The sequence below is a fragment of the Leptodactylus fuscus genome, chromosome 8 (assembly GCF_031893055.1).
Source record: "Leptodactylus fuscus isolate aLepFus1 chromosome 8, aLepFus1.hap2, whole genome shotgun sequence".
Classification (NCBI taxonomy): domain Eukaryota; kingdom Metazoa; phylum Chordata; class Amphibia; order Anura; family Leptodactylidae; genus Leptodactylus; species Leptodactylus fuscus.
The window spans coordinates 23,206,324-23,231,363 of NC_134272.1; the positions used below are offsets into that span (position 1 = coordinate 23,206,324).

At 42.0% G+C, this 25,040-nt stretch overlaps 2 protein-coding genes across 2 annotated transcripts in view; both read right to left on the reverse strand.

The window, feature by feature from the left end:
* Positions 1-251: 251 nt before the first annotated feature.
* LOC142216531 (uncharacterized) lies at positions 252-10,010 on the reverse strand. The gene is made up of 6 exons (XM_075284405.1): positions 9,900-10,010; positions 8,074-8,237; positions 7,770-7,983; positions 6,525-6,631; positions 3,138-3,275; positions 252-339 (listed from the first exon to the last, which is right to left on the reverse strand). Exons 1-6 carry the CDS (start codon positions 10,008-10,010, stop codon positions 252-254), a joined length of 822 nt encoding a protein of 273 aa, XP_075140506.1.
* A 10,096-nt stretch (positions 10,011-20,106) lies between these two features.
* LOC142216527 (putative methyltransferase DDB_G0268948) overlaps positions 20,107-25,040 on the reverse strand; it is a 31,621-nt gene continuing 26,687 nt past the window's right edge. Inside the window, exon 7 of the mRNA XM_075284401.1 lies at positions 20,107-21,076. Within this exon, the coding sequence (XP_075140502.1) occupies positions 20,989-21,076 (88 nt within the window). The 3' untranslated portion in view covers positions 20,107-20,988. The remainder of the gene's footprint in view (positions 21,077-25,040) is intronic.

The window sequence follows — 25,040 nt, forward strand, 5'->3', positions numbered from 1 at the left end:
GGTCACTGGACCCCCAACTTTTAATCAAATTGTCCAATTTTCAGAGAACTGAATCTGACCGCAGTAAATTTATGTATCATAAACTACACCTATGCGCACTTTAACCCTGCTTAAGCCCACCCAGTTCTTGTGATCCTCATACAGTAATAGTATTCTTCTTTGGATAACAAACAAAGCGCTGAAGCCCACTAAGTGCCCCCACACAGTATAATGCTACCTTAGCCCTCCATAATGCCCCTCTAGTCCCCATCTTAATGTTTGCAAGCCAAGACACAGAAGTGCTTGAAATGTGCAGTTAGCCGGGCAGAATCGGCCTCTTCTCCAAGTATCTCCCGGAATCTGTAACAATAATTTATATAAGTCAATTATTTTATAAGACTGTTACATGCTGTTTAACCTTTCTATTGTGATATATTGTAGGTCTTTCCTTTACAAGACATATCTTAGAATTTATTTGGTACATAGTATGGGAAAATTGGATAACTTTAGGGGCAGTTCACACTTGCGCCCACTGTCGAGTTTGTGCATTCTTGGACAGGGTAAGCAAACCTGGCAGTCAGTTTTAAAACTCATTCACTTGAATGGGTTTGTAAAGGTGACCATCTGTGTGCGCCTTCTGCCTGTCCACGGGGAAACCGTTTTTTTCAGCACATGTCGGACTTTGTGTCGGGCATATATACTTCGGCCATATTGGGCGTGGAATGGGACTTTTACCTGGTATGTTATTTTTAATTGCTTTTATTTTAGTGCTGGTGTGTATCTAATAAAATAATTGTTTATGTACTTGGTGTGTAATTTTGTTATGTATTCTGGCTATATCCATATAGGCTATATCCATATAGGCTATACAGTTCCTATCAAACATTACTGTTGGGAGGATATATATATATATATATATATATATATATATATATATATATATATATATATATATATGTAAACTTGATAGTCTTCAGTAGTTGATACCTTTTTAATGGCTAACTAATAATGATGACAGATTTATGATGTTTCAGAACACTCGGCTCCTTTCTCAAGCAAATTTAAAAACCATTTCTGAATGATGCATATTTATGCACAAAAGGGCACATAGGGATAGAATTCCAGGAGGGAGGGGGGGGGGGGGTTATTAGTAATTGGTAGAAACAGTGTAAACATTCTAGGTTCTTATCAGTTCTCAGGGTCTCAGGTCAGTGATTTCTGTAAGATACCATAAAACCATGTGACAGATTTAACCCCTTCTCCAGTGTTTGAAGCAGGGTCATAAGCTTTTACTCATAAATCCGTCGCTCTTTCTTTGATTTAAAATTCCCTCTTAAAACCAAAATTTTCATGTGATCGGTGATATTATGATCCTCATTGCAGAAATGTTTTGATACGGGAAGGTCCATTCTTTGTTCTCTAATTGTATGGCGATGTGAATTCATATGCATTCTAAGTTGCTGTCCGGTCTCTCCAACATACAGATTTTCAGTGGAATATTTGGTGGACATTTGCGTATTTGGTGCACATTTGGTGTTGGGAGGATGTGAACAATGTACTAAAATGGCGTTCCTTGGAGGATTATGTTGCAGAGCAACCATACAGCCCACATGCCATGGCCACTATTGATCTGCTTCTGAGCTCACTTCATATGATTATGTCCATCAAATGTCGAGTAGGTGTTAGTAGGTGTTGATAGGGACCCCAGAAGAGGACTCTGCCATTAGATGGTGTATCTCAAAAGAGAGAGAGAGTGTATGTCCTGTAAACTAATCTGCTGTACTAATATAAACTCTGAAATTTCTGTGAATTCATACCATGAAACATCTTGATTTTTATTTGATTTTGTATCATTATCTTTTCTATTATCAATACTTAAAACTTCTAATCTGAGAATTATTAACCGCTTAAGCCACATTTCGGATTTTGCATTTGGGTTTTTCCCCCTTGCCACTTGCCAAAAGGTATAACTTTTTTTTTTCAATTGTATTACTTTTCTGCTCACAGACTCATATTGGGGCTTATTTTTTGTGGGACAAATTGTACTTCATAGTGGTGCCATTTAGGGGGCATTCACACAATGTAACGCGGGGCTGATGCTATCACGTAAACTCGTGTCAGAATCAGCGCTGCAAAACAGAATTCCATTGACTTTAATGGGTTCTGTTTAGCGCACTAACACATTGAAATCAATGGGAGGCTTTTTAACCCATTGATTTCAATGTGTTACGCACGTTAAATGCGTGTGCAGACGCATGTATCCAATCCCCCGGCGTGTGAAACTGTGTGTAGACGCGCGTATCTAATACTACGGCATGTGGTACTGTGTACAGACGTGCATTTCTGATCCTCTGGCGTGTGGTACTATGTGCAGATGCGCGTATCTAATCATCCCCCGAGTGGTACTGTGTGTACATGCGCGTATCTAATCCTCTGGCGATGGTACTATGTGAAGACATGCGTATCTAATCCTCTGGCATGTTGAACTCTGTGCAGATGTGCATATCTAATCCTCCCCTGTGTGGTATTGTGTGAAGAGGTGTGTATCTAATCCTCCCCTGTGTGGTACTTTGTGCAGACACACATATCTAATCCTTCAGCATGTGGAACTGTGTGCAGACGCACATATCTAATCCTCGGTTGTGTGGTACTGTGTGCAAACGCACATATACAATCCTCCCCTGTGTGGTATTGTATGAAGAGGCGCGCATCTAATCCTGCGGCGTGTGGAACTGTGTGTAGACGCGTGTATCTAATCCTACAGCATATGGTACTGTGTGCAGACGCGTGTATCTAATCCTATGATGTGTACAACTGTGTGCAGACGTGCATATCTAATCCTCTGGCGTGTGGAACTGTGTTCAGATGTGCGTATATAATCCTATGGCATGTGGTACTGTGTGCAGACTTGCGTATCTAATCATCTGGTGTGTGGAACTGTGTGCAGATGCGCATATCCAATCCTCTGGCTTTTGGTACTGTGTGCAGACGCGTGTATCTAATCCTTCGGCTTGTGGAACTGTGTGCAGACGCACATATCTAATTCTTCAGTGTGTGGAACTCAAAATTCCCTATATCAGTAAGTGACCATATTGAATACACAAAATGCAATAATGAAAAAGGATGTCATGAAAGCATGTATCATATTTATACGGTACCTTTTTTCCATCTGTATAAGAAATTGTTCTGTTTTTTTCATATCTTTCTCGATTAATATCTGAAACATAACCAATAACTGGATAAATCCAATAATTTCATGAATGGACATCTCAATTTTGACTGGTATATCCGTGATCCTGAAAAATATAGTCTGGTGATTTAGGTGGAAGGAAATTTTATTTTATTTGTATATTATCTGGAAAATTGCACATAAAAAAAAACAGCGTCCATACACGCATTTCAATTAACAGGTATACACAATGATAAAAATAAGGGAAAGGGTGCATTCACATGGAGGAAAATGGCGCTGAATTTGGTGTGGAATCTGCATGGCGCTGAAAAAAAAGCAGAAAAAGGAACCGGAGGGTTTTTTTCAGCGCTGAAATTCCACACCAAATTCCTCACCATTTTCCTCAGTGTGAATGGACCCAAATAGTTATTAAACAAAATGTGGCGAAATTCAGACAAGGGAGTTTCCGCCAAGTATATACTAACCACTTGAACATGAAGTGCTACACTGTTTCTGTTTTTGTACATTATTGTTTTTAATAATAATCTGCTATTTAATGTGTAATAAAATATTTGATACATTTTTTATATATATTGGTTGATTATTGTCTTTTTGCATTAGCTTGTGCTTTTTCCATGTGGTGGAATGATATAATGGACAAGGCCACAAGATATGTCTGGTTTACTGGTGGACAAAACTGGATCATTGGCAGTGAAAGGTTTTACTGTCCTTTGTCTGTATTACTACAGGCTGCTGCAGTCAGGCTAACAACAGCACAGATATTCTCCATCATACCTAGTTATGAATCAATCCCTAATCTGCCTGTATTAATTGATTAAATACCACTAATCTGTCTCCTACTCCCTAAGAATCTCCAGCTCAGTGCTCTGTATCATGCAGTGGTATGAATAACACATCCATCCCTACTTCCACCATTACTGCAATGCCTCGTTTTCAAGACCACACCACCTTATATACTGTATACTAGCATCTGCCCACGACTTCGTCTGCGGGTTGGCAGTGGCATCGAACTGCGTACAGTTGCTGGCGGAGAAGATCCACCTTGCGCAATGGCGGCCCCCCTTTACCCCTGTATTGCTCTCCCCCCCCTGCATTTACCGTGGCCCCCGGACCACCCTCCCTCCTTCCTCCCCGGAACCCCCATCCCACGTCGGCTCCCGCACCCTCCTCTGGGCCCCCCTCCCAAGGCCCACTCTACATCCACGCCCCTGCACTCCCGTGGAAACCCTACTGACCTGCCCTTTCTGCCCCGCAGGCCCAGGCACCCTCCTTGTACCCCCTAAACTCTGTCCTGCACACCAGCCTCCTGTGTGCATCCCAGGCCCCCAAATAGCTTGCCTGTTGGCCCACTGCCCCCAAGTTATATAGTCCTTCGGCGCTGCCCAGGCCCCCTTCACACCTTGACTGTGGCCCCACGGTTGGGCCACCGTAGTTGCACCCTACAGTCTGGCGGGGTACTTACCCAGCTGGCACAGCCGAGTCCTGTGGCGCTGCCCTGGCCCACTGCACACCTTGGCCACGGACACGAATTTGGGCTGCCGTACCCGCACTCTAAAGTCTGCCGGGATATTTACCCAGCCGGCACAGACGAGTGCCATTTTCTATCCCGCAGAATTTAGCTGCTTGTCTTCGTCGCTGCGTGAACTGTGCCGCTCACTTGCTGCCGCCGATGGCTTCATCATGCGCTGCAGAGCCACGTGGCTTGGCTGCAGACTGGCGCGGACGTATCCGGCCACGTCACTTCTCCACCGGCCCGCCCCCAGGCAATCGGACCCCTGCTAACAGATCTGTGAAGACGTCATCTCAGGTCCCGCAGCGGAGCAGGGACTCTGTTTCGTCGGTCGTGGTGGGCCTGTCGGCGGAGTGCATGGCTTGCCAAGTAGCCTGTTTCCTTCCTGACAAATATCTTGGGTTGGTGTAAAATCTGAGCCCAATCTGTTCAGCTGTATGGCTGTGATTGAGGAACAAACATCCAAACACACAAACATCCTAACACAAAATCTTCACAGTTATAATATTAGTAGGATGACATCAGAACTGTAAGGTGTCCACCTACCAATGGCTGAGAGGCTGTCCCTTCTGTATTTTTCTGGTGCAATACATGTGGGGTTGGCAATTTTAGTTAGTCAGAGATAAATCAGCATTTGATTTAGTTAAAAAAAAAAACAAAATCTGTAATATTCGGGTCATACCCAGCTCGTGACAAATCAGTTCGCCCATCTCTACTAATGTTCCAGTATTTATACCGAGCACTGAAGATTAATTCTATATGTAATTATGTGGAACTTTTCATCTCTTTTTGCAGTGGTCATGGCGCTTGTGCAGTCGCTGCGGCCTTTTCACCATCTACATCAGGTCCTGGTTCCTTCAGTACTGTGAACAACATACCTCTCATAATGCAGAGCTAGAGCTAGTCTTCACCCAAGGCAAAGATTCTATTCACTGCATTCTACTCTGGATACAAAAAATTAGCTTATAGGGTATCCACCTTCCCAACAACCAGCACTCAGGATATATGCCTTGGTGGGCTCCCCCAGCTATGTCCCCTGCATAGTGGCTGTTATGGGTATTGCAGAGATGCCCTGTTTAAATGAATGGGACAACCTTGGAATGACCAGAATAACTGCTACTAAAAGGGGCTTCAGTAACCACATTACTGCTGTTCCCACAGGCAATGTCTACCACATTCACTGACTAGCCCTTAAGTTCCCTATGACACAAAACTGCTTTCCAAGACAACATAGATGGACTCCCTGAACAGACGCTGCATATGAAAGGACACCAAGGATGCTCCTTATACAGTGTCTTCTCCATAGTGTAACCCAAACCTCACTCCACGGCTAGCATAGGTTCATATCACTAATGTGCCAAACATCAACTCCAGTGGTGCAACAACCAGATGCATGCAACATTCCACCTCTACACATTGTGCCTGCAAAGACAATACAGCCATATACTGTTGGCTTTACAGCAGTGGTTACACTGTATATCCGGACAGCTATGATCAAACATAACCTGGAATAAACATTGTTACTCAGAAGATGCTCACTAATCTAAGGTGGGGACTCTCTATATGGCCATCTAAGGTCATCCACTGATGGTTGCTTACTTAAGGAGGTTAAAGGGAGTCACCAGAACCCAGCCTATCTACCTAACCCCACAGATAGACAAATTCAGGTAACGCTAACCTATCTATCTATAGGATTGGGTTGATATGACAGGTTCTGATGATAAACTCCCTTTACCTCCTTATACACAGATGTGCTGTTACTCCATTTCATTCTTTGGGAACTGCTGGAGTTGACGGACATGTTGATGTTATGGCTGAGCGCTATAGCAGATACATAAAGCTTACCATTCCTTGTCCTGTAGTGGAATAGCCTCATATATGGTTTTATACTGACAAAGGGGATGTCCTACGGCTTCAGCATTAACATTGTATTGGAATAAAGTATCCCACACCTGCAGAAAAAAATTGCATTCAAAACGCATGAATAAAATAATATAGATTAATAGTTTTGATCAGGTTTGGACCGCCCCACTACCCTAGCACAATAAGCCCCTAACATTATAGGTCCCCATGAGGTACAATACAGGATTACCCAATTTGGTGTCAACTTTAGACCCAGTATTTGCATTCAGTATACAGAAAATTATTAGTTTTTCTTCATTGTCATGTTATAAAGATCATAACTTTGACCATTGTTTTTGTGAGATGAGTTGCATTTTTCAATAGCACAATTTTTATGAATTTTTTGTATATTGTTTTATATTTTTAAAGATTTAGTTTTATTATTTTTCTACTTTTTTTGTTGTAGCAGCAGACTAGACTACATTATTCTAAAAATACACTGCAATACTAGTTTATAGCAGCATATTATTGTGGTCAGCATAATGCTAACGGCCAACCTATTAGGTCCTGCCTCAACACATCAGCGCCCCCCAACTGGGATACAAGAGTGGCCGATGAGCAGACAGCAACTCACTACATGTTGCTGTTATTAACTGTGGCATCTAAGGGGTTAAATACTCACAAGAAGATAATATAAAAACCTTTTCTTTATTTCTTCATATAAAAAATATTCATTCCATAATCCTAGAGGTGCTGTATCGGCAGATCCAGCATATCGCTAATGACAATTGCTACGCGTTTCAGGACATAGTCCCTTCCTGATGCCATGAAATCAATAGGAGCCACTCAGAACCGTTTCTTCTGGCTCCCGGAAAAAAGAAGTGAGGTGCTCATTCTTCAAGGAGAGTTTCTCGCAATTCGACCTGAAGATACTCCCTCTTCCCGACTAGGCCCATTCATTTGGCTAATCCGGAGCGGAGTGTGGCTGAATGCCAGTGCTGTGCACCGGCTTTCAGCCGCGGCTACCTGGCTTTTGGACCGGAGGCCGCCTCAGGGTCCGGACCAAAAAACCCAGTGTGAACTTACCCTAATTCCAATAATCAGTGGAGATCCCAGGGTTCAGACCCCACAGATTTGACAAAGTAATACCTGATGAGGGTTCATTGGGAATCCATTTATCAGAATTCTAATAAACTAGATGAAGGTATATAAATTGTATCGGCATCTTAAGTTTAACCAGTATGTTACCTCTGACATTACTACATTTAGGTCATGTGACAAGTCCTTGTATTCAACCTCATTGGTTGGATAAAAAGCATGCGCAGCAAAGCATCCTTTTGTCTTCAGTACTCGGACTGCTTCATGGGCAAATTTATCTACTGTGAACCAATGAGCAGCAAGAGCAGCAGTCACCAGGTCCACAGAAGCATCTTCCAGGGGCAACTTCTCAGCCGCGGCCACCCTATAGATTGAAGAAAGAGGATTACCAATGTGATTGATGCCAACTAATTCTATATCACCAGAACTGATGTAAATCCAGTGTAATACTCACATGTACGACACATTGTTTGCTGAACTATACTGTTTAGCCAGATTTATTTGGGATTCACTATGGTCTGTTCCCAGGACCTTCTTGAAGTGAGGAGCTAGAGGTAAAGTGTAACGTCCATACCCACAGCCGACATCCACCGCCATTTCTAGTGGTTGCCCATTTGTCTAAAGAGAAAGCCAGAGTATATTTATAGATATATTATGTTTGTCACACTGACATGGCAAATAGTAGGTACATGCAGGTATCATTTGGTTTCTGGGTTTTTTGTCCACTTAGTACAATTGAGGAATATTTACCAAAAATGGACAGTATATTATAAGACATCTTAGATACATTAGTAAAGAAAACTACTGTATATAGTGAATTGAAAATGTATTAATTCAAGTGGGAAATTATATATTTACAGTGGTCACCATCAATAGTTGTCTAGCACTGACAAAATTGGCAGGTTCTTCTAACGTTAAAGGGATTGTGCCACCAAGTTGTGTGTTCTCATTATTTTTCCATTCATTCTCTATGGCTAGAGATTGTCAAGGGCAGTACCCAGCAATCTCCAGTAGACTCCAAAAATAAATGGAGCAGCAATGGCAATGCACATGTGGGACTTGCTACTTCATTAACATGATGGAGATAGGAATATGTTCTTGGCATGTATGGGGGTACCAGTGGTTGGTCCATAACTATCACCAATTTTGACCTATCCTGAGGATAAGTGATAAATTCCTATGGGGACAACTCCTTTATTCTAATGTGCAGTATATGGGAACCACAATGACCTTCATATGGAGAACTGATTTAGTATATGGCGGTTATTAAGTGGTTGATGCAGATTTCCCTGTCCCTAAACAAAATAATAGGTTAAAAAATCCACTTTTGTCTTCTTAAAAGAGTAATCCAGTCTCATGCATTCTACGGGATATCTACAGGATATGCCAATGGGCAATGGGTGTGGGTCTCAGAAATGGGACTAAGGGTAAGTTCACACAGGGTTTTTTGGTCAGGATTTTGAGGCCGTATCCGCCTCAAAATCCTGACCAAAAAAGACGGCTCCCATTGAAATCAGTGGGAGATGGTCAGTTCTTTTTTCCGGGAACCAGAAGCTAGATGTTCATTCTTTCAGGCGGATTCACCTTGTAACATCCACCTGAAGACACTCCCTCTCGAATAGGCCCATTCATTTAGGCCTAATCCGGAGCGGAGTGCGTGACTAGATGCCAGTGCACTGCACCAGCATCCAGTTACAACTACCTGTATTTTGGTCCAGAACCTGAGGCGGCCTCCGCGGACCCCTGTGTGAACTAACATCTGTGTGAACTAACATCTATCTCAAGAACAAGGATCTCCTGACCCCACCCTCTCTGCTACTGAGAATGGAGAGTTGGCCATGAATGCATATATCTTCTCCATTCAAGTATTCTGAAAATTGCCAAAGCTCCCTGCTATTCAATATTCTAAAGTAGAGATCTTCCTGCTGGTGATGTGAAGTGAAGGGTTTGCAATGTTTTTGTTTTTTTTTTTAAAACCAACAGTTGTATCAAAGATTGTTGCCAACTAGAGTTCTTACTCTGCCCTCTCCATATCTGAAAAGGGGTCATGGTGAGGGTATGTTTGTAGTAGGGCCACAATTTATGCCAGTCTTCTGGCATAAATGATGTCTGAAATTATATCAGCTACGAGCTGGCATAGATTTCAGTGCTCACGCACTCAGGATGCTCCTTTTATATGAGGAGGTGAGAACTTAGTCATAAAATCAGCTGAGTTCTCTGCTGGTGCAGGAGATATGTAATCCAGTTGGTCTTCCTAAATATGGCGGAGGAGTCACTTACTTTATCTTTCACATACGATAGAACCAAATTCATGATTTCATTAGAGACTGGGATCATATACTTTTGATATACTGAAGAATATGCCGTCTTCTTGAACAGTTGGGCTGCCATGATGATATGAGCTTTGGCTGCTGCTACTAATAATGTAAAATCTGTCAAATACATAAAAACATTGGGGAAAATTTAGACTACACCCTAGACTAGACAGGCGAGGACAGTCTATTATGTGCCAGATTTATCACAGTGGCTGATGCAGGATGATAAATCTAGTTCATCTTTAGACTGTGTAGTCAATTTTGGTTGCCATTGTCTCATCTTAAAGGGTTTGTGCAGGACTAGAAGACATGGCTCAGGGAGTGATCTCTCGTCCATTGGAGACCTGGCAATGCTACATTAAATATAAGAGACTGAACTGCAGCATGGCCATGTGACGTGATGTCACATCTGGAGAAACAAATCAGCCATGTTTCCTAATCCTGTACAACCCTTACATGTTATGGCGTCCATGTAGGACTACAGTAGGTCTTAAAATTGGAATACATGTAATAAAAAAGAAACAGTAGTAGAAGTAGTGTATTAGAACCATAAGTGTATACAGTGATAAACCCCCTTTTATTCAGTGCTACGTAAAACCCCAATGCTTTGTGATCCTAAATTCAGAAAGGATGGTATACATGTACTATAACTACTATATAAAAGTAGAACTAAAGGCCAATGAGCAAACCTGAATGGGTTTGTACACAGGGAAGTAATAGTGTTATCCGTTGATAACTAATACTGGCGCTGCCCAGATGGAGAGAACCAGAGGACGGGGGGTGGTAGTGGTGGATGCAGCTATAAACCCCTTATTGAGAGCGCTAAATACAGGGTTATACCTCGTATTCTTCAGTCATTTATTTAACATGCTTAATTATTCTCATTAGAGTCTATGCATGATTTGGTGTTCGATTCACCCACGCCCTCAGAAACGCAGCATAACAATAGAGGGGGGCGTGACCAATTGGAGAACGCCAAGTAACGTTCTTGGTGGATCCTGGGCGTGGTTATAATACTTACATCATGGGTGAATTTAACATCCCTACTGACTCCCCCTATTCACACCCCTGTCTCCCCAGCTGTTCAGTTTCTCTCAATAACCACTTCTTTAGGTCTTTCACAATTCTCCTCTTCCACCATGCATAGATGGCAACATAATTGATCTTGTCTTCCATCAACTCCTCACACTTCCTAAATTTACTAAGTCTTCTCTGCCGCTCTCTGATCATAGCTGTCTGTCTCTCACTATCAGTGCCCTCTCCCCTTCACAGAATACAGCTACCCATCACACATATAGGAATGTATGTGCTATTAACACCCAGAACCTCTCAGATACTCTACAGTCCTCTCTGTCCCACATCTCCTCAATCTCCTGTCCTAATCTGGCCACCAGTCACTATAATGAAACCCTTAAAAGTGCATTGGATGAGGTGGCCCCCTCCACTCATAAAGCTTGACATAGGAGGCAGCAACCCTGGCACACACCTCAGGCTCTAGGTGTGCCGAACGTCTGTGGAGAAAATCACGTTCACCTGCAGATTTCCTCCACTTCAAATTTATACTCAAACCTATAGTTCTGCCCTTTACCTAGTCAAACAAGCCTATTTCACCGCTCTCATCTCTTCTCTCTCCAGTAACCCTAAAAGACTTTTTGAAACTTTTCACGCCTTACTCACACCTTAGTGCTGATGACCTGGCCACTTATTTCCATAACAGAATTGATAAGATCGTCAGGAAATAACTGCCTCATCGCCCGGTGTCAGTGATCCCCTCACCACACTTCAGACTGTCCATTCTCATCTTTTAAACCTATTACCGAAGAGGAAGTCTCCCAGCTACTTTCTTCATTTCGCCCTACGACCTGCAGTTGTGACCCCTTCCCCTCACAGCTTCTCCAATTTCTGTCACCTGCTGTCACGACTTACCTTACAAAAATATTTAACCTCTCTCTCTCTCCATTACAACCCCCATTACAAAATTGTCTGACCACTGTATAAGCAATGCTACCTCCGATGCCGCCCCTGCTACCTCTTGTGTCACCCCCTCCACCTCATAGATTGTAAGCTCTTGCGAGCAGGGCCCTCAGTCCCATTGTGTGACTTGACTATTTCTTTGTAATGTAAAGAAAAAATGTAACTTACATTATTCACCACGTAACTCTTAGTCCTGCAAAAAGACCTGTCCCTGAACTCTGGCGCACAAATCTCAGAAGTGAAGTCTCAACTGTAGTGCATGCTGGGGTTTTATGTGCTAAAAAGAACAGGGTTAATAGTGTTTATTGACCAGTGAACAATAGGAACTGTGGTCACATGATGTTATTGTTTTAATGAACAAATTGTGCTCTTATGTGTGTGTCTTACAGGTCAAAACAATTTTTTTGAAATACGCCTGAAACAGTACTAGATTTTCAAAGTATATTATACTGTGGGTAATGGGGGAGGGGGGGAGTGTCTCTTGGGATGTTTACTGTTACTGTGTGGGGCCACAGTGGAGCATATACTGAGTGAGGTGACCCTGGGGAGTATATTATACTGTGTGGGGGCCACTATGGAGCATATTATACTGTGCTTGGGAGACATTGTGGAACATATTATACTTTGTTTGGGAGACAAACTGGAATATACTATACTGTGTGCAGCAAACAATGTTTACTGTGCCTGTGTCACAGCTCCCTCACTATAATGTTGCACAGACATGTAGTGCTCCATGGCCGTGGTCTTTGGGGAAGCGGCACCTATGTAAGAAGTTTTTCAACACTCAAATTTCTGAAGAACAGATTTAGGACCCCCATAGTGCTGAGCATTTGGAAGCATTTCTTCTCAAGTCTGTTGAAAAGAACATTTCACGGCAGTTAGAATCAGATCTAATAATTCAATACGGTAGTATTAAAAAGTACATTGCTGGGAATGACTTCCCGCACCAATGGAGTAGGGTTCACTTCTGTGAGCTGCTCCCCTGTGTGCTCTAAATAGGCCTCTAAATAGCAATGCAGGTAGATAGAGGCTAAGAAACTACCCAAGGAAGACTACCCCAGGGATCCCTTCCTCCCAAGACCGAACACTAAAGCTGTCACTTTCTATTTACCTCCTAATGACGCTTTCACCATTCCGGTTCTCCATACATTGGCAGCCATCTTGGACGGCTATATCCTCAGACGTCAGGCTTTCACTGTCCAATATGCCTGCAGCCCTGATGTCCCAGCTTCCATCACCTGATTCCGGAGTTCCATAGCATCCTCTTCAGTGCTGCTGCAACTTCTCCGGGCTTCCTACAATCGTAACCAGTGCCAACTCTGCATCTTCCTAGGATCCTGCTCTCCATGCCATCTTTGCCTCCAGCACTTCCTCACAGTGCCCTGACTTCTACAGCATGCAGTATCAGGGCTTCCCCACCAGTTCCTCAGGTCGGTCATGTACGCCCAGCATCTCCTATGAATCCTGGGGTGGACCCTCCAGGTTCCCTCAGCCCTACCATGAGTCGAACTGCAGCCTCAGTGATATCCTTCACTAACCTTCTTTCCTTTTCTAGGCACCTGGAACCCTTCTGCTAGCATTCTCATGCAGTTATTATCTGTACCCATGGCATACTGTTTGCATTTATTGTCTCTTGATTCCCTCTACTTTTGCTAGTAACATGCATTTATATTGGCAGGCAGGGTGGAATTTCCTCCTTTTCACCTCTCAGTTCACCTCTCTTAGTCCAATGATCTGGGCTACTCTCCCACTCGGGGGGAGCTTCGGTCCCTCTGGACGGATGTTGCCTTCCTCCAGGGCTTTCTCTGATTTGGCCTGGCTGTTTGGTGGAGATTTTAATATGATCTTCTTTGAACATGTGGACCGATTGTCCATGAGTGACATCTCGATGTGTGCCTTACAGTCCCGGCTTGCCAGGGAATTCCACCATCTGATTAGGTCCTCAGCCCTCTATGACCTTTGGAGTATTAACAATCCTACTGCAAACTCCTATACCTTTTTCTCCCATCCTAACAACACACACTCCAGGATTTTTCAAATGTTTTTTGGTAATACCCTTGCCCTTCGCCTTCTTACTGATGTGAACATTAGGTTTTCTCATGGTCGGACCCCTGTAACTGTTTCCCCATCTTCTACACCAGTTCTGATTAGATATTGCTATGGGCATCTTAATCTCTCCTGCATCCACCGACCACGCGTACCATACTATATACATATCTGATTCATTACTTTAGAATTAAAAACTTGGTCTCTGTGGTTCTTTCCTTTGGGAACATAAAGCAGTCGTCCAAGGCCATTGTATTGCTCTAGCAACACAACTTAAGATGGGAAGGCTAGGGAAGTTGCACTGACTTCTAAAATACAAGTCCTTACAGACTGCTTAGTGACGTGTCCCTCCCTGCCGCTACTGGCAGGTGTCCATTTTCTCAGTGGCAAATTTGCATGAAAATGTTTTATCTGATTTCCACAGATCTGAATCATGTAATTTTAAAATAAACTGAATATTCTAAAACTGCAAAAAATAATACATTAATTTTGAGTGGATCAACATGTAAGAAACCTGGAAAACAAAAATATCAAATCTAGAATTCCAAAATATCAACCTCCAAAGGATAAGTGATAAGTGTCTGTGAGATCCGACTGTTGGACTCCCCACTGTTCAGAAGGACAAGGCTCCATAGACCAGTGGTCACACAGACGCGCTGCTACTGCCTTCAACTCTTTTTCACTGCCAGAGATATTTTAAGTCTGTTATAGCATTCAGCTGTGTAACAACTTACCAATCCTTGTTATTTGATGGAATAGCCTGATATATAGTTTGGTACTGAGTGGAGACGAAGGTCAGATGAAGAACCAGAAGACAGTGATTAGTGGTAGCCAGTAGATGGCAGCAGTACACCAAAGGGTAGTTGTCCAATCAGGGTCGTCAACGTGAGGTCAGCGCAGTACAGAAGGATGATCCAGAAGGGAGGTCAAGCAGGCCGGGTCGGTAACAGGAGAGAGTAGCAGTACAAAAACAAGTTCAAGGAGCAGAGGTCTAAAGGCAAGCTGGGGTCGTCAACAGGGCGATGATGGCGCAGTACAAAATCGTAAGGCAAAGGCAGAGTCAAGAGAGCAGAATCAAGAGGTCAAAAACAGAGGCACACAAGACAACACTGCAGAGGGAGCTAACTAGCAGAAACTGAATAGCCAGCGGCGAGCCAGAGCAAGAGCCCAACTTAAATAAGCTCTGGCTCGCTGTATAACCCCCTGCCCCAGAAGTCTGTGGTTGGGTTCAGGAGGGGATGGCAACCCCCGCACGCCGCTGCGAAGGCTCTGGCCCAACTCCTAACACTTCATTTTTCTTTTCCCCCCAACACCTGCTGACTGGAGATTTGGGACTACACATTACAAGGTTGGTTATTTTTGTCTCTCCCAACCTGCTTTCTCCAGCATTAGAGATGAGTGAGTAGTTAAATTCTCGATATTCGTTTCGAGTAGCCCCTCAATATTCGACTACTCAAATCGAATATCGAATCCTATTATAGTCTATGGGGGAAAAATGCTCGTTTCAGGGGTAGGCAACATTCGATCAAATTGAACTTACCAAGTCCACGAGTGAGGGTCGGGCTGGATTCTCCAAGAAGTCTTCTCCGCGCAGCGTCCCCGCGGCGTCTTCTGGCTCTGAATTCACTCTGCCAGGCATTGGGCCTGAGCAGAGCCAACTGCGCATGTCCGCACTACAAGAAAATGGCCGCTTACAGTTAAAGCGTCCATTTTCTTGTAGTCGGCTCTGCCCAAGCCCAATGCCTGACAGAGTGAATTCAGATCCGGAAGATGCCGCGGGGAAGACTCCTCGGGGATGCTGCGCAGAGAAGACTTCTAAAGGTAGGAGAAGAACCAGCATTGATTGGCCGACTGTATAGCATTCGGCCAATCAACGCTGGTTCTGCATCAAATTTTTCCATTCGAATAGCGAGTGGTACTCGATCGAGTACGAGTATTTCGAATACCGTAGTATTCAATCGAACACCTACTCGATCGAATACTACTCGCTCATCTCTATCCAGCATTCATACTGCCACATTAGCTATTTGACCTGTTAACTTTTTTTCTTCCTGTTCCATAAAGATATAAGTATGTCACTCCATTGAGCCAGCAGAGGGTGCCAGTTCTCTATTTCATAAAAGCTCCATACAGACTGTAAGCAAAGGATGGATGGTCTGTCCAATAATAGAGGGTAGAGCTACAGAAGTCTGGTAACTCAGAGAGTGTGTGTAACATCAATCTTGGGTTCCACTCTTCTCCGCAGTCCCTGCTGCCAGGATATTTCACGTGGCTGCCTGCACCCTGCCCCAACCCATAAAGAAATGCTCCATGCAACACTGTCTCCCCCAGCAGGCACAGAAGGTACCAATGTAACTTTCCAATGCGTATCACCCCATCGTGCTATATATCTTCCTCTCAGGGCTATTTCTACCTCCCATAGGGTGTGCCATGTGACCGCTGGTGGCCCATTCAGAGACCTCAGCAGTGACCCTCAGGTCAATGATGTCACAGAATAGCGCCAGAAGTCCCCAGAAGAGCATGGGACACAGTGAGGAAAAAGATTTAAAGGAAGGAGAGTATGAAAGGGGTTTTTTTGTTCGTTTTTTTTTTTTTTTTTTTTTTTTTTGCTTTTTTTTTTACACCTCTCCTGGGCCTCTACCTATTACACTTTGGGGTCTGAAGAGATGTCACTTTCATATTGACATAACTTTGGCTGTGTTTTCCTTATAGAGCTAGAAATTGGATAGATAGTGTAGGACACTCGTAGGGCTCCTCAGAACATATGTTTTAAGCCAATTGAAGGTGTCGTTCGTACCAAACTTGTTTGACCTAAACAAATAAGGGACCCGAGCTGCCAAACAGAACTTGAGATCTTGAGTTCTTCGCTCATCTCTACCCAATCATCACAACCCAAATCAACAGACTATAACAAATCAAAAATAGTCAGAATGGAAAAATTAAAAGTGTACATTAAATAACACACAAAAATATAATAGAATGACATAAGATAAGATTACAGAAAACAGATGAGAGGGACAGAGGGTCAACTACAATGGGAGTTCATGCACTGGAAAACTGCTACACAAAGGACTCCCATGGTGCCAATTGCAACCCCTAGTCCTATGTTACATCAAAGAAAACCAAATATCTCCAAACCACTCGCTGTTCGAATGTAAAAGTTCGTTGCAGAACCAGCATTGATTGGCCGAATGCTATACAGTCAGCCAATCAATGCTGGTTCTTCTCCTACCTTTAGAAGTCTTCTCCGTGCAGCTTCCCCGCGGCGTCTTCCGGCTCTTCATTCACTCTGCCAGGCATCAGGCTTGTAGTGCGGGCATGCGCAGTCAGCTCTGCCCAGGCCCGATGCCTGGCAGAGTGAATGAAGAGCCAGAAGATGCCGCGGGGACGCTGCAAAGAGAAGACTGCACGGAGGATCCAGCCCGACCCTCACTCGTGGACTTGGTAAGTGTAATTTGATCGAATGTTGCCTACCCCTGAAACAAGCATTTTCCCTCCATAGACTATAATAGGGTTCGATATTCGATTCGAGTAGTCGAATATTGAGGGGCTACTCGAAACGAATATTGAACCTCGGACATTTTACTGTTCGCTCATCTCTACTTACCACTAAAGATGAGTGAATACTATTCAAAACTCTAGTTTCGAATAACTCGCTCCCATAGGAATGATTGGGAGCAGGAGAACTGCAAGGGGTTAAGCGCGCGGCCGCTCCCATTCATTCCTATGGAGCGAGGTATTCGAAACTGCAGTTTCGAATACTATTCACTCATCTCTACTTACCACCACTCAGGCAGACACGTCCTGTAACCTGGTCCATCATATTAGTCTCTGCCACACATGTTACCACAGCTGCCTCCACTCAAGCAGGCATGTTCTGTGCCCTGGACCACTACACTAATCACATTTTTTTTCTTCCAAATTTAGAATTTTTATACAGTTATTAAAGCATAAAAAAACCTATATAAATATGGTATCATCATGATGGTACTGGTCTGGAGAATAAAGCTAACAGCTTGTTTACTGCAAAATGGAAACTGTAAAAACCCTACATGGCAGCACTGCATTTTCTTTTTTCATTTCTGCCTCATTCTGAATTTTTTTCCTTCTTCCTAATACATTGTATAGAGTAATAAATGGCACCAATTTGAAACAGAGTTTGTCACGCAAAAATCAAGCCCTCATATGACTAAGTAAATGGAATAATGAGACAGCTATGGCTTTTAAAATGCAGTTAAAAAAAAAACAAAATACAAAAATGAAAAATGTCTGCGTCACGTAATAGTTAAAGCCAATTTTATATCCCTTTTGGGCTGAGGCCCCACGTTTCAGAGACGCAGTTTTTTTTGTAGATTTTGCTGAGGTTTTTTTGAGTCAAAGCCAAGAGTGGCTACAAAAGGAATGGGAAATATACAAGGAGTTCTTATAAGTCTACCTTTTGCTCAACCCACCAATGGCTTTGCCTCAAAAAAGCGCAATAAAAATGCAAATTTTTCTAAACAAAACAAAAAAACAACAACATTGTTTTTTGCAACATAACCACCATATGTGTCTAAAAAGCCACAGGCATAACCCTTTCCCTAATAAATAGGTTATTTGTAGTGTTTTAAATGTTAAATACATAAAAAGCGAGTGGCAGTGCAGTGTATGGTTAACCTCTGACTTTGATTCTTCTGCTTACTTTTCCTTTTTCCATAGACATACAAGTCACATTCACTTTGACATAACTTCAGCTAAGTTTGCTTTTGAGAGCTAGAAATTGGATAGATAGGTTCCTATGAGCCCTGACAGTGTCATACACTATGTTTTATAGATAGGTTCCTAGGAGCCCTGACAGTGTTCGATACTATGTTTTATAGATAGGTTCCTAGGAGCCCTGACAGTTTTCTACACTATGTTTTATAGATAGGTTCCTAGGAGCCCTGACAGTGCTATACACTATGTTTTATAGATAGGTTCCTAGGAGCCCTGACAGTGTTCGATACTATGTTTTATAGATAGGTTCCTAGGAGCCCTGACAGTTTTCTACACTATGTTTTATAGATAGGTTCCTAGGAGCCCTGATAGTGTTCTATACTATGTTTTATAGATAGGTTCCTAGGAGCCCTGACAGTGTTCTTTTTTTTTTTTTTAATGTATATTGTGAGCCCCACATAGCGCTCACAATGTACATTTTTCCCTATCATTATGTCTTTTTTGGAATATGGGATGGAAATCCATGAAAACACGGGGAGAACATACAAACTCCTTGCAGATGGTTTTATGCCCTTGGCGGGATTTGAACACCAGGACTCCAGCGCTGCAAGGCTGCAGTGCTAACCACTAAGCCACCGTGTGGCCCCTTAGGAGCCCTGACAGTGACATACACTATGTTTTATAGATAGGTTCCTAGGAGCCCTGATAGTGTTCTATACTATGTTTTATAGATAGGTTCCTAGGAGCCCTGACAGTGTTCTACACTATGTTTTATAGATAGGTTCCTAGGAGCCCTGATAGTGTTCTATACTATGTTTTATAGATAGGTTCCTAGGAGCCCTGACAGTGACAGTGTCATACACTATGTTTTATAGATAGGTTCCTAGGAGCCCTGATAGTGTTCTATACTATGTTTTATAGATAGGTTCCTAGGAGCCCTGATAGTGTTCTATACTATGTTTTATAGATAGATTCCTAGGAGCCCTGACAGTGTCCTATATTTTGTTGTAAGGCAATTTAAAGTGTGGCTAGTACTAATCTTGTGTGACTAAAAACAAACTAGGGACTCAAGCCAACCAAACCCAAAAAAAGAAAACTTTGAGAAATTTGTCCATCTCTAGATACAAGTCTTTCCACAATACATTACCTTTATGTAGTTCCTCTCATAGTCATTGATGCATATCAGTGTCCAAAACAATAATGTAAACATCTTGGTTCTAAAAACTGCATTTCTCTGTTAGCACCTACTGTGTACAGAAAAAAAATGATCAAATTTGAAACTCTACAAAAAAAAAAAAAAAATTACTCAAAATATTGTAAACAACAGAATAGTCAGAATAGGTGGCAATAGGTTTATTAAATTTTATGTTTATTTAACATATAAAAGATAATTACAAAGAAATAAGTATCTAAAATGTAATCTCAGCGGATTCACAAAAAAGCAGATAAACCACAGCGATCCAACTGAGAGAACCGAATATATTCTTCATAAAAACTGGTACTTTATGTAAATTGTGTTTATAGGCTTCAATGTGAGACTGTAGTAAAGTATAAGTCTATGGGGCTTCAAATGCAAACTAAAGACGCATCTTTTCAGACAGGCCTATCACAATTCCTAATGTAAACCCTTCCGTACCATAATTAGAATCCCCAAAAATCTAACCCTCCTCTGTTCCAGCTCCCACATTACCCCGCAAAATCACGGCCGCAAAATAGCGCCGCGTATACGATCCACGCTCCCATTGAAATCAATGGGAGTGTATACGGCCCGCAAAAGCTTTCGCGCCGTCTACGTGCCACATTATGAGCCAAAATACATCGTGTGAACCCAGCCTTATATCTTAGGATAGGCCATCAGTATTAGATCTTAGGATAGGCCATCAGTATTAGAAACCAGATAAACATATAATAATTGTAAAATATGACCTGACTCTAGGCTTGTGTGTTCTATTTCTATATAGCTACCACTGATATCTTGTGTTATGACATTCATTAGAAAATTGTGTATACACAACTAGATTATAGATGGGGGGTTTTTTTTGTTTTTTTTAGGAATCTACTGCCACCAAAGTCACTTCTAAACCACTTATATGTTGTTGAAGCTCAAAGCATAATCACCTTGTAATCCTTGTACAAATGAGCAGATTGCAAATTGCCCAATTGTTGCAGTAAATGTATGCATCATAAGCCACACCTATGCGCACCTTAACCCTGCCTGGTCCCACCCAGTTCTTTTGTGTTTCATACAGTAATAGTATCCTTCTTCAGGTAGCACACTAAGTGCCCCCACATAGTATAATGCTACCTCAGCCCTCTATAATGCCCCTCTAGTCCCCATCTTAATGTTTGCAAGCCAGGACACAGTAGTGCTTGAAATATGCAGTTAGCCGGACAGAATCGGCCTCTTCTCCAAGTATCTCCCGGAATCTGTAACAAGAAATTATTGAATGAAACTGAAGTCAAATACAGTATTTTATAAGACTGTTACATGCTGTTTAACCTTTCAATTGTGATATATTGTAGGTCTACCTTCACAAAAAGCAAACTCAAAGGCTTTAAAGCAGGACTCTATGTGCATTGGGGTCTGGTAAAAAAAAAAATCTAATTCTTGTTTTACCTATTGTAACTCAAATTATTCTCTGCTATCCGTCAACATGCAGGTCAAATAACATTACTAGAGATGAGCGAACAGTAAAATGTTCGAGGTTCGATATTCGTTTCGAGTAGCCCCTCAATATTTGACTACTCGATTCGAATATCGAACCCTATTATAGTCTACGGGGGGAAAATGCTCGTTTCAGGGGTAGGCAACTTTCGATCAAATTATACTTACCAAGTCCACGAGTGAGGGTCGGGCTGGATCCTCCAAGAAGTCTTCTCCTTGCAGCGTCCCTGCAGCATCTTCCGGCTCTGAATTCACTCTGCCAGGCATCGGGCCTGGGCAGAGCCGACTGCGCATGCCCGCACTACAAGCGGACATGCGCAGTCGGCTCTGCCCAGGCCCGATGCCTGGCAGAGTGAATTCAGAGCCGGAAGACGCCGTGGGGAAGCTGCACGGAGAAGACTTCTAAAGGTAGGAGAAGAACCAGCGTTGATTGGCCGACTGTATAGCATTCGGCCAATCAATGCTGGTTCTGCATCAAACTTTTCCATTCGAATAGTGAGTGGTACTCGATCAAGTACAAGTATTTCGAATACCGTAGTATTCAATCGAATACCTACTCGATTGAGTACTACTCGCTCATCTCTAAACATTGAAAACATCCCCCGGGATGTGTACCATGTGGCAGGTGCATAGCCTGTCCGAACATTATTAGGGCTAATGATTTTATGAACTCTAAGGGAGATAAAACCTTTTACATTAAGAGACGTATTACATGCCAGACTAAATATGTTGTCTATTACGCTACATGTCCATGTAATAAGATCTACATTGGACTGACCAGTAGGGAATTGAAAATAAGAGTGAGGGAACATGTACGGGATATTTTGGCTAAAACTGAGAGTAATACTGATCGGTTAAAACCTGTGGCAAGACATTTTGCGGCTTGCCACAATAGTGACCCCACTTTATTACAGGTTCGGGGGATCGATTGCATTATACCCACCATTAGAGGAGGAGATATTAAAAAACGTCTTGCACAGATGGAGTTGCGGTGGATATGGACCTTGGGAACAATGACCCCATATGGCTTAAATGAAGCGATGAATTTTGGCGTCTTTCTTTGACCTGTGTCCTTACCTGGGTGTCCTCCATGTCCTGGGATTTTTCTATGTATGTCTTTCTACATGTGTTTTTAATTAATAATTTTTTTGATATAACGTTTTTATCGTCTTTTGTCTTTGTGTATGGTTTGGTGTGTGTACTTTCATGGTTTTGTGTTATTTGTTTGTTAATTATGTTTTCTTTTTATAGTTTAGAGCCAATGTAAATTTTCCTTGAACCCGGATGTTTACATAGTAATCCTGTTGTGGTCAATGAAGTTTCATCGGATTTTTGAACATCTTAACTTCCGTGTGAGCCGTGGATTGACAAAATATTTTTTCGGATGTAAATGATACTCCGCCTGTTTTTTTCGGCTGTCTTTGACCTCACACTTATGGACTTATATATATATATATATATGTATATTTTTATTTATTTGTTTTTTCATTTTTATTTATTTATTTATTTATAATTCACTTATATTGACATCTATGAAATTTCAGTGAGTGTTATATACTTGTTCCGCTGATTTTTATAATGCATTTTGTATATTTTGTCAATATTAATTATTTTTGTATGTGTATTTTTATATCTTTATATGGTTTTGTCGGTTCTGTATGGATATTTATGGATAGTCTGTACTTTATCACAATAGATATATATCATGGTAATCTCTTGTTAGGAGATAATAAACTTGCACTATTGCAACAGTAATATCTGCACATTTCAATTGGTCACATTTTATATTTTTCACTTATTTTTCACTTTTTTCTTTCTTTATCTTTGTCACTTTTTCACCTTTCATTTATCACTTTGCACTCTGTCTTGTATTCACGGATCAATGGATGCTTTAATCTATCTGCATTGTCGATAACTTACCTTCTGCCGTGTACGCATGCGCCTGTTAGCTGGCCCGTTCGCGTGCGGCGGACGAAATCGAGGCTTGGTCTTTTGACCGCGCCTCGGTTTCAGTCTGCCGGTCATGTGATCGGACCAAGCTGGTTCACTCAGCGGGCATGCGTCGAGATGGGCGGAGCTATTTTCCTTCGGCACACTGTTCCACCAATGGAAAGTTCTACTATGTACATCTGGGTTTTTAGACTTATTGTCTCCTTATTGGCTCTTAGGCTTATGTTGGGTAGTATTTATTTGTACTCACACCTACCTTACTCCACCCCCGAAAGAAGGCTGGTCACGTGCCGAAACGCGCGTCGGGTCAGGGTGCCTGCAGCTACGGAAGCGTGTGTTTTACTATCTTAGCAATGGGTAAGATACTTTGTGTCTGGGTTTGATTATAGTTTTTCTACAGGATGCTTTGTCTGTATGGAGGTTTCTTACATTTCCTATAGTAATGGAGTTTTTCCTCACTACTTGACACTTGTCTTATATATTTATTTGTTTCATTCCGCTGGACATACACAGCTCCTTGTTGCTCTCTTCTATTACATCTCACCCATGTATTCCCTCAGTTTGAGGGTGTTTATGTGATAGATTATTTAATCTGTATAGAAGGGATGTATCTTTGAGCAGTTACAAGTTCATGATGTTATCACCTTGGACATCTATTATGCTATAATACCTTTCCGTACCTGTTGGTTACCCTGTTTGTGGACTATAGTGTCCTATGTGTCTATTTTAAGTCATGTGAATTTTTCATAAATAAAAGTTATGTTTTGATATATGCTGAGTATCCTTCAACTTTCTGGGATCTTCTATCCCCTCTCATCTCTAAACATTACCTATAGTGGTTTACCAAGCAGTGATTTAATATTCCTGTAATATTCCAGGTGACTTAGACTAACATAACTAAAGGGTGAGCACTGATGGGGTCTTCTCCCTTGATAAGAATCCCAACATTAATGCCGAGGCCCCACGTGGCGTAAACATTGCTGTTTGGCCATGACAGAAACATCCCTGCAGAGTGTATGTGATTCTAGCGAACACTGCAATTTCCTAAACTATCATGCATGTCAATTAAACCTACGGAAACGCTGGCGGTTTCCCTATAGGAATAATGGAAGCAGAAAGTCGACAAAGGAAACCGCTGTGGATTTTCTTCTGTCTGCTACGTGGGGCCTTAGCCAAACAGCCCGATCAGGAAAGCAGTCTATGCAAATAAAGTAGATGATCATTCCAAAGATTTTCAGCCGACCAAAGCCCAACAAGTTATGGCATGCTCACAAAGCACTTTGCCTTAATTTGCTTATGAATAAATCTGCTATTTACATAAAAAATGGGGCACCAAATCTGAGCAGAGGCATATTTGCAAACTGTAAAATAACCCATTTAACTATGACTGCCAGTCATGACCTGAGTGACCTCCATAGATGCCTCCGCTGTATTATAAAGCACAGATCCAGTAGCATTACCCACATTGAGAAATTTTATTTTATGGTAGTACCATTTAATTTTCCCATGTGTTTTACTGGGAATCTGGAAATTTTTTCAGAAAGCAGCAGAACTGGAAAAATTGCACAATTGCACATTTTTACAGCGTTAATGCCACGTTAACTATATTTTACAGGTCCTCATGATCATGGCGGTACACATTTTTAAAAAACAATTTTTTAAGTTTTAAAACCATTAGAAAAATTCAAAACTTTGAAAATGTTTTAATTTTTTTTCCATTGCCAAAATACAATATTTAATTTTTTTTCTATTTCCATGTACGTTGCTTTGCCTCCA